Source organism: Aphanomyces astaci (genome assembly GCF_000520075.1).
Source record: "Aphanomyces astaci strain APO3 unplaced genomic scaffold supercont1.240, whole genome shotgun sequence".
NCBI lineage: Eukaryota > Oomycota > Saprolegniomycetes > Saprolegniales > Verrucalvaceae > Aphanomyces > Aphanomyces astaci.
In genome coordinates, this window is record NW_009798503.1 from 1 (window position 1) to 8,747 (window position 8,747).

The following is an 8,747-nucleotide window of genomic DNA, read 5'->3' on the forward strand; positions in this document are numbered from 1 at the left end:
ATATATATATATATATATGTATCCTTGTCATTGGAACCTCATTTCGCATGTACGTGCATGGGTAGTGGCGTCAGGAAATCCGGCCACAGATCGAAGCGACGGCCAAAGCTGACGAGGAAAGCAGAAACCCCGAAACTCCCAAACCCCAAAACCCCTGACGCCGCCGCCGTTTCGAAATAGGAATAATAAATGGAGATTTTGACCAATGATATTTGTTCATTCCAAACTATTTGAACCAATCACATGGCGGCAACAAAACCACTTTTTGTTCCTCTGGACCGCACTCCGACATCTCGCCCCATATCATGGCACATCAAGGTACTCGTTGGAGTTGGCTCGATGCAGTCTCGTCTCTCATTGACATGGAGTAGTCCCCTTCCACAACCCCAACGCGCCATACCAGCCGCACCCCCAACAACGTCAACGTCCAGCATTCTCGCAGCAACCGCAGCAACAAGCGGCCGCCGATGGCTTCTACTCTTCTGGTCCGCCAGTGGGAGGAGCTCCTGCGTACGGTGATCAGCCGGTATTGCTCATATTGCATCATACATTCATGTTCTCGACGACTGAGTGGACGACCATACAGGCATATCACCAAAGCGGCCAACCGCTTGCACCGGTGCAGCCGCAACCGCAGTATGGTGGAGCATCTCCTTCCCATCCTACCTACCCCGACGGCATGATGGGTGCAAGCAATCACCCATCAAGCAACAACAGCATGGGTGGTTTCTTTGGCGAGATGGGCCAAGCCGTGAACCCCGAGCTCTTGAAGTACACGAGTCCACCCCACCCAGTTTGCTCATCACGTGCCTTGTAGCAATCCGATGGCAGCGTACGCAATGAATCACGGCGCCAAGATGATGGAAGACCAAGTCAAGTCGTTCATGCCTGGTACACTCTCTTCCCTTCATCATTGCCGTCACCACATCGTTTTTTCCCCTTGTAGGCGCGGCGGCTGGGGCGTTGAACATGTTTGGATCGGTCAAGTATTACTTTACAGTCAACAACACGTATGTCGTGCACCGGCTCAAGGTACACTTCGACCTTCGTCAAGACACTTGTGTGTGAGAATAGATGTGTAGATGCTGTTGTGTCCATTCATCCACAAAGATTGGCGGCGCATCGTGCAAAACGAAGGCAACAACACCGGCGTCGACGTACGTCCATTCATTTCAGAGTGATGGTTATTAAAAGAATGTGTGTAGGTCGTGTACGCGCCGCCGTCGATGGACAAGAACGCGCCGGATTTGTACATCCCGTTGATGAGTTTTGTCACGTACATTTTGATTGTGGGGTACATCAAGGGCGCGTCTGGACGGTAACATAATACTCGATAGATATTTGCTCGTGTTATGTAGAGTTTATATATATATATATGGAACTTTGATAGGTTCAACCCGGATGTGATTACCGAAGTGTCGACGTACTGCTGCTTGATGCAACTGGTGGAAATCTGCCTCATGAAGCTTGGGTTGTATCTGCTCAACAGCCAAATTAACTGGTTGGACTTGGTGTCGTTCACGGGCTACAAATACGTGGCACTTGTGATCAACACGGTGGTGCACTTGATCTTGGGCTACATTCCGTACTACGTGGTGTTGGCGTACACTGGCATTGCCACATCCTTCTTCACGGTAAAAGCTAATATGTTGTGTATGAGGTGTAGTACTGACTCATATGGATATAGTTGAATGGGCTCAAGGGCACGGTGCCAGAACCCAACCACGACCAGCGCCGCTTTCGAAACTACATGCTGCTGGCGTACGTCTCTCGCTTTGATTTTTGGTTGTTCGGAGGGGATGTTGATATTATTGTGTATTCGCTCGGACATAGGATGGCGGTGTTGCAATTGCTGCTCATTTGGTGGAACTCGTACAGCAGCGAGATCCAATAAATAGTTGACCGTCGTATATATATATATATATATATATAATATATATATATATATACATGACCTTTTCCACGACGATATACATAGCTGGCAATAATTCGCATTTCGCTGGGATGCCACATAAACGACACGGTGATCTTCGAAATGGGCAAAGCTAGATATATTCTAAACACTGTATACTATAGTGAATGCAAGCTTAGAATTTGAAGGAATGCATGTTGAGTTCACACACACTCCGCACTCACATACACTCTCAATACCACTCTCCTAATACAGGTTCGACAAAACTACGGATTTGCCATTTTCATATCCAACGCGGCATGTCAACTCCTGCGCCTTCCGTGTGCCCCGACTGCCAAAAGCACCTGGGTGCTTGGTTCAATCGTGGCACCGCCTGCGCACTCTGCTCCCGCGTGTGCTGCGCGACATGTCTCGATTTTGCCCTGTACACGGACCCGACTACGATCTCGTCCATGTGCAAGGCATGCTTTACTTTTAAATGGGCGCTGGACATGACCCAACACGTCGAGGTGTTTGGTCCGTCCATCCAAGAGAGCGCCGGACCCGCGGTGGTGCTTGTGCACGGGGGCGGCGGGTGTCGCAGCATGTTCATTCCGCACGCGAAGTCACTCGCGGCGGTCAACGTGCGCTGCGTGTTGGTGGACTTGCCTGGCCACGGCAGTCGCATGGACGAGCTGCTGACGCTGGATTCTGCCATCGCGGTGATCTTGGAAGGCGCGGCGCTAGCCGGCACGTGGCGGGGTGACGTCGCGCCAGTGTATGTCGGTGGATCCCTCGGTGGCTACATTGGCATGGAGTTATTGGGGCAGCACCCAACAATGTTCTCCAAGGCCGTGATCCTCATGTGCGGTCAAAACGTCGGCGTGAACCGTGGGTGGGCGGCTGGGCTGGGGCTGATTGTGCTGGATTGGGTGTCTTCGACTTTCAGCGCGGCCACACTGCTCAAACTCATGCACGACCAAGTGCAAGCCAACGGCCACTTGGATCGTGACATGATTGAGAACGACATCAAGAAATGCGGGTTCTTCTTTCACCAGTCCAAGGCCCAGATTGCCATTCTCAAAGCCACGAATCCAGCGGAAGCCCTCAAGAAGTACCGTGGTCCAGTGCTGTTTATCAACGGCTCCAAGGATCACCGCGACTCGGACGCAGTCTGGCTCGCCGCTGCCTCCGCCCCCGCCTCAAAGTTGATCGTGTACGACGGCGCCGATCATTTCTTCTCCCACGACACGCGATATTTGCCCCAATTCCTCGACGAGCTCCATGCGTTTGTCCTCCCGACCCCCCCGCTTGATTAATCGAAACGGATTTCAATGGTTTACATGCTACGTTGGGGTGTCAGTGGTCGAGGTGCTTAGTGTGACAAAGTATGAAGGGTCGCCTGCTGTGTAAATGGTAGGTTATACATACTGTATTCACCCAAATTTGCACATTTTGGGGGATCATGCTTCACATGTAACGGCGAAATGGACTAGTTTTGCTATGATCGCGTGGTAGTCAGAACACCACGAATGTCAGCAGCTCAGCAGTATTGTACCGGTCATAAACTTGCTTAAATATATAGTCTTAGCACTGATCTTCGCAGCATCCGTTGTCGTCGTTTGACTGGGGCCCCCCCATATCCACTAGCGCCTTGGTTGCCTCGTACACGTCCCCTCGCTCGCCAGTCGATTCAGGTTGCTTGTCATCACCTCTAGTTGGCTGGTCCGCCTCTAGCGCCGCCAGCAGCGCCTTGGCTGTGACAGTGGACACGACCAAGGGCAAATTGCCCTTCGCTTGACAAGACTGCGATCGAGTGGTGAGCCAGCCATACACCGTGTGCGTGTTCCCCGTGACATCCACAGGACACTTGCGCGTCGTGATGTCGGCCAACGCCAACGGCGCGGAGGACGGAGGAAGCGGCAAGTTGTCGGCACGACACAAGTCGTTGACTGTCATGGACGGTACCACCATGCGCTGGTTGGCTACGATGAAGGCCCGAATGTCTCGCTCGGCGTCCACGGCTTCCATGACGGTTGCCAGCATCTGCCAATCGTACTACACATGTAGATATACCAGGGATGTTCAAAGCAAATACCTTCACGACGACCACAAGGGGCAGTGAAACTAGTAAACGAGTGTATTACCTGCGAGTTGGCGAGGGCAGACGATTCAAAGATGACATGTTTGCGCAGACTTGCCGTGAGATTCGAAATGCTGTATTCGGCCATATGCTACATAGCAACCATGATTAAGTAGTACTCAATGAACGTCCAAGTACTCAATGGATCCAACGTACTTGGTAATCGTTTAAGATGGACTGGATGGACCGGAATAGTGCAACCCGTGCGTCTTCAAACCCATTCCACGCCACGCGGCACTCGTGGCGCGACGTTTCGGCCGTCTAGAACGATGGTCAGTGATCAACATCATCCAAATAGGTAGGTGTACCTCGATGGCTTTCACGGATGTGATGAGCAAGTTGTCTTTCTTTTGCTGACCACTGGGCAATAGCCAGCTCACGAGCTTGGTACCGTCTAGCGTAGACCGACTCATCGAGGTGCTCCGAGGCCGAGATGTGTTGCCGGTACCATCCGACACGGTAATGTGGGGGGAAGAAGGAGGGGGTGGTTTAGCAGGAGTGCCGATCGTAGTGATCAATTCGGGTGAGTGCTGGGGACTGCTAACGGCATCACTTGTAGCTGCTGGGTCCAGAGAATGGGTAGGTGGCGGAGTGGTTCGCTTGTCAGGATGGTGCTTTTCATGTGGGCGGAGGTGCACTGGCGAGGCCAGGTATTGGTTGTGGATGATTTCCCGGGCGATGCCGACGTCCATGGCCTGGGCATATGTAGTCGACGCGTCTTTGAAGTGTTTGTCGAACTTGATATGTTGTTTGCGGTAGTGTTCTTCGAAGGCCTTCGTTTGCTTGCGCACCCGCGTCGTGCACACCGTCAACTTGGATTCCTTCTTGACCAAGTACTTGTACAACGTATGCATGGGCTGATACACGTCTTCGTCCAGATTCGCCGCCAGGGCTTTGTGCTGCACGCTTGTGTTTGTGTACTGCGCCCTCAAGCCCCGCAACGCTTCTTTGAGGGTGCTCGATCGCGAAGTTCTGTCGTTTCCGCCGTCGCCGTCATCGTCGTCTGCACCGCGCTTGCCATCTATTGCACCAAGTTCCGCGCCGACAGGGTCGTTGCTGTCATCCTCGTCGTCAATCTTGAACTGGTCGGCTAGACGCGCTAATTCCGTCGCGTAGTAGTGTTCGAGCTGCATGCGACCTTTCAACATGCTCAAGCATGCATTGTGTGTGGCAAGATCGGCGGTGCAATGCTTCCGCACAGCGTCTAGGTTGAAGAGGAGGTCCGTCGGGAAGCTCAGCCCCGGAATTGTCGTGCGCGCTACCTCCATGCCAGCAATTCGCACAACCGTCACAATTTGGTCAAGTCTGAAACGACACAACGGCAATTCTGTACCTTCGAACTTCGTCCAAGTACCAAACTTCGAATTGGTTTACAAAGGTATTGCTGTGTCGTATGAATTAATAAAGGTTTTCGGGTTTTGGCGCTGCAAGTTCGAATCATGTCCAAGCGGAAAAAGCCCGCTGCCAGTCCGACGGACGCGTTGCCAACAGCTAGCGCGGAGGCCTCTGCTCCTTGGATCCAACGCTTCCAGCTCTTGGATAGCTGCTACTGTTTCCTCGTGGGCAAGAAAGCCATCCCGTCGCTGAAGACCATCGTCAGTCTCGCGGCGCATTTGTCCGGCAACCCATCGAGTCTCGAGGTGTCCCATGTTCGGCAAATGGTCTCCATCGGGGTGGTGAAATTGGACATTCAAGCACGAGACAAGGTCATTGTGCAAGGTATGGTCGCCTCATGGATGATCCTTAGGAACACGTAGCTCACCACAAGAACCAATGCTCGTGAATACTGTAGACGACTTCAACCCGGCAGCTGTCGACCCACACGAGACCATCGAGTTGGTGCAGTTCCCTGACGCCCCGCACCCGAGTAAGCGAGCCAGCACAAAGCGGATGCTTCTATTTCAGCACGCCCTCCAGACGACCACCATTGACTTGGCCAACGTGCCCAAGTTCGAGCCACTCAAGCGGTTGAAATCGACCTCGTCGCAGCCTTCAGCGTCCTCTCCTATTCCGTACTTGAACACTCTCATGCAAGCCAGCTACTACGACGGACAGGTGGTGCACATTGAAACGATTCCGTCACGCGCTGCTCGGTTTGGAGACCGACAGCTCCAAGACCTGGGCGTGTGCGACACCGTGTGCCGCGGCGTCCTCTTCGAAAAGATCTATTCACACCAATCAGAAGCCATCCAAGCGATCTTGGAAGGCCACCACGTGGTCATCTCCACGTCCACATCGAGCGGCAAATCCATCGTGTACAACGTGCCTGTCGCCCACGCCTTGTCAACTTCGAATTCCACGGCGTTCTACCTCTTTCCTACCAAGGTGTGTACATTATTTCAATCAGCATTTCTTGTGTCGTGTTGCAATATATATATATATATATATTTACGATATGTTTGATGTTTTTTAACGCCAAGTTGCATCAATTAGGCGCTAGCACAAGACCAAGTGCAGTCGTTTCGGACGTTCCTTACCCGCTGCGATGGTTTGGACGCGTCTCTTTGTGCTACTTATGTACGCGTTGACTATCCTGATATATATATATAATAAAAGGCAATGTGGTCGAAAAGACGCTTGCTTGTACTACTGCCCTATAGTACATACTACTAGTACTAGCTAGTAATTAATAACATAATGGGGTTTTTTACAACTAGGACGGAGATACACCGATGGCGGCGCGCGCCGGACTACGGAAGTCCGCGCGAGTCTTCTTTACAAACCCAGACATGCTGCATGTATCTATCCTGCCCCAGCATAAAGCATGGAAAACAGTGCTGTCCCGGCTCAAGTACGTACGAACTGCTGCCGTCATCATCGATTTCTCCTTCTCAAGAGTACTTGAACCACATGGCGGCGCTGTAGGCTTGTCGTGATTGACGAAGCCCACATGTACCGAGGTATCTTTGGGTCCCACGTCGCAAATATCCTCCGGCGGCTCTTTCGACTATGCTATGTCTACGGCAGCTCACCGCAAGTCGTGTGCTGTTCCGCGTCTATTCAAAACCCCCGCCAGCATTTTAGCTGGCTCGTGCCTCACCAGTCGTTGCAACCTGCTGCTAGGACTCCCGACGATGACCCTACCCCCAACACCAACGCTAGTCCAGAGGTCACTGTGATTGAACAAGACAAGGACGGAAGCCCTTGCGGCACCAAACACTTTGTCGTGTGGCGCCCGACGCCACCCCCTGTGACATCGTTCGACCCGAACGAACCCCACAACCCCGACCTCACGGGCAGCACGATCTTCCAGAGCGCGCAGATCCTCGCCACGCTCGTCGCCGCCAAAGTGCCCACAATTGCGTTTTGCAGGGTATGTATGCAACATCACACTGCACTTTCAAGACCAAACTGCACTGGCCACTACTCGACACAACTCTTTATATATATATACATACATGTAGGGCCGCAAGCTGACCGAGTTGGTGGTCGAGTACACGCACAACATCCTGCGTCGTCAAAACCAAAGCCATTTGATTCCGCGGGTCAAGGGGTACCGCGGCGGGTACTCTGTCGAAAGCCGCCGGGTGATTGAAGCGCAGCTGTTTCGCCACGAGTTACTAGGCGTGGTTGCGACCAACGCGTTGGAATTGGGTATTGACATTGGGTCGTTGGAATGTACGCTGCATCTCGGGTACCCCCCGTCGATAGCGTCCATGTGGCAGCAGGCCGGGCGCGCCGGCCGCAGTGGCCACGTATGCGCTCGTTGCTAGTATGTTGTAGTAGTACTAGTTGACACTATCAAGTAGGACTCGATGGCGGTGATCGTATGCTTTGACTCGCCGTTGGACGCGTACAACACTGCATTGGGGTCGGCGATGTTTGCCAAACCGCCAGAACCAGTCGTGCTGGACCCGACCAACTTGTTCGTTGTCAAGCAGCATCTCCAGTGCGCATCGTTGGAGATGGACCTGCTGTCGCCTCGCAGTGGTACCCTCGATATTGACAGGTACATACAGTCTCGATATATATGGGAGATTGCAAGTGGAGGATAGATTCAGGACGACCCTTTATGGGATTCAAAGCCGAACGATGTCACATATTACTCCACAGTTCATGTCTTGTAGCTAGCTGGGTTGGGTTTTGGTACAAGTGTATGTTTTTATATAGTAGTTAGTATACTGTTATACACGCACCTTAATAAAAATTCTTGAATAAAATTAATATATAATAAAAATAAAATAATAATTTGTCAAATAATAATAAAAATATTTTCATGTATGATTATTATATATTTTTAAAAGTGAATCGCGTTTGAGTTTGGTTTTCTGTGGGATTCTCTAGAGTCATGTTTACCCGTCACGTGGACGAGATCGTGGTCGAGATGGCGAGTGCGGGGCAGTTGATGGCACTGGGTGATCAACGAGGGTTCCGAGTTCCTGCCAAGATATCGCTGCAGGATATGACCATTCGAGACATTTCGTCGGAAAACTATAGCGTACGAACGCTTCTGATATATATATATATATATCATGTCCGAGATTGCCCTTTGAAATTCGGATATATATAGGTAGTGGACGTCTTGAACGACAACACCGTGATCGACACCATCCCCGGGAACCGCGTGTTTTTCCAAGTGTACCCCACCGCCGCCTATTTACACCAAGTCCGTGTCTACTATATATATATACATATATATAGTAGACAAATGTCAATCGAGATGAATATATATATATATATATAGTAGACAAATGTCAATCAAGATGAATATAT

At 51.4% G+C, this 8,747-nt stretch overlaps 4 protein-coding genes across 4 annotated transcripts; 3 read left to right on the forward strand and 1 right to left on the reverse strand.

The window, feature by feature from the left end:
- The first annotated feature begins 272 nt into the window (after nucleotides 1-272).
- Nucleotides 273-1,908, forward strand: H257_18848 (hypothetical protein). The gene is made up of 10 exons (XM_009847979.1): nucleotides 273-318; nucleotides 372-526; nucleotides 587-771; nucleotides 818-891; nucleotides 947-1,032; nucleotides 1,083-1,157; nucleotides 1,206-1,318; nucleotides 1,391-1,634; nucleotides 1,688-1,761; nucleotides 1,834-1,908. Exons 1-10 carry the CDS (start codon nucleotides 306-308, stop codon nucleotides 1,892-1,894), a joined length of 1,080 nt encoding a protein of 359 aa, XP_009846281.1. The 5' UTR covers nucleotides 273-305; the 3' UTR covers nucleotides 1,895-1,908.
- Nucleotides 1,909-2,188: 280 nt separating this feature from the next.
- H257_18849 (hypothetical protein) lies at nucleotides 2,189-3,382 on the forward strand. The gene has a single exon (XM_009847980.1). It carries the CDS (start codon nucleotides 2,212-2,214, stop codon nucleotides 3,208-3,210), a length of 999 nt encoding a protein of 332 aa, XP_009846282.1. The 5' UTR covers nucleotides 2,189-2,211; the 3' UTR covers nucleotides 3,211-3,382.
- H257_18850 (hypothetical protein) lies at nucleotides 2,195-5,329 on the reverse strand. Its single transcript, XM_009847981.1, has 4 exons — nucleotides 4,343-5,329; nucleotides 4,191-4,295; nucleotides 4,039-4,125; nucleotides 2,195-3,949 (listed from the first exon to the last, which is right to left on the reverse strand). The coding sequence occupies exons 1-4, from the start codon at nucleotides 5,300-5,302 to the stop codon at nucleotides 3,479-3,481; spliced, it is 1,623 nt and encodes a 540-aa protein (XP_009846283.1). The 5' UTR covers nucleotides 5,303-5,329; the 3' UTR covers nucleotides 2,195-3,478.
- A 128-nt stretch (nucleotides 5,330-5,457) lies between these two features.
- Nucleotides 5,458-8,640, forward strand: H257_18851 (hypothetical protein; the record flags this gene model as incomplete). Its single annotated transcript, XM_009847982.1, has 9 exons — nucleotides 5,458-5,753; nucleotides 5,827-6,359; nucleotides 6,468-6,551; nucleotides 6,692-6,825; nucleotides 6,900-7,347; nucleotides 7,439-7,729; nucleotides 7,784-7,983; nucleotides 8,319-8,472; nucleotides 8,545-8,640. Coding segments are annotated over exons 1-9 (2,220 nt in total), but the record flags the coding sequence as incomplete, so codon positions are not given.
- Between the last annotated feature and the right edge of the window lie 107 nt (nucleotides 8,641-8,747).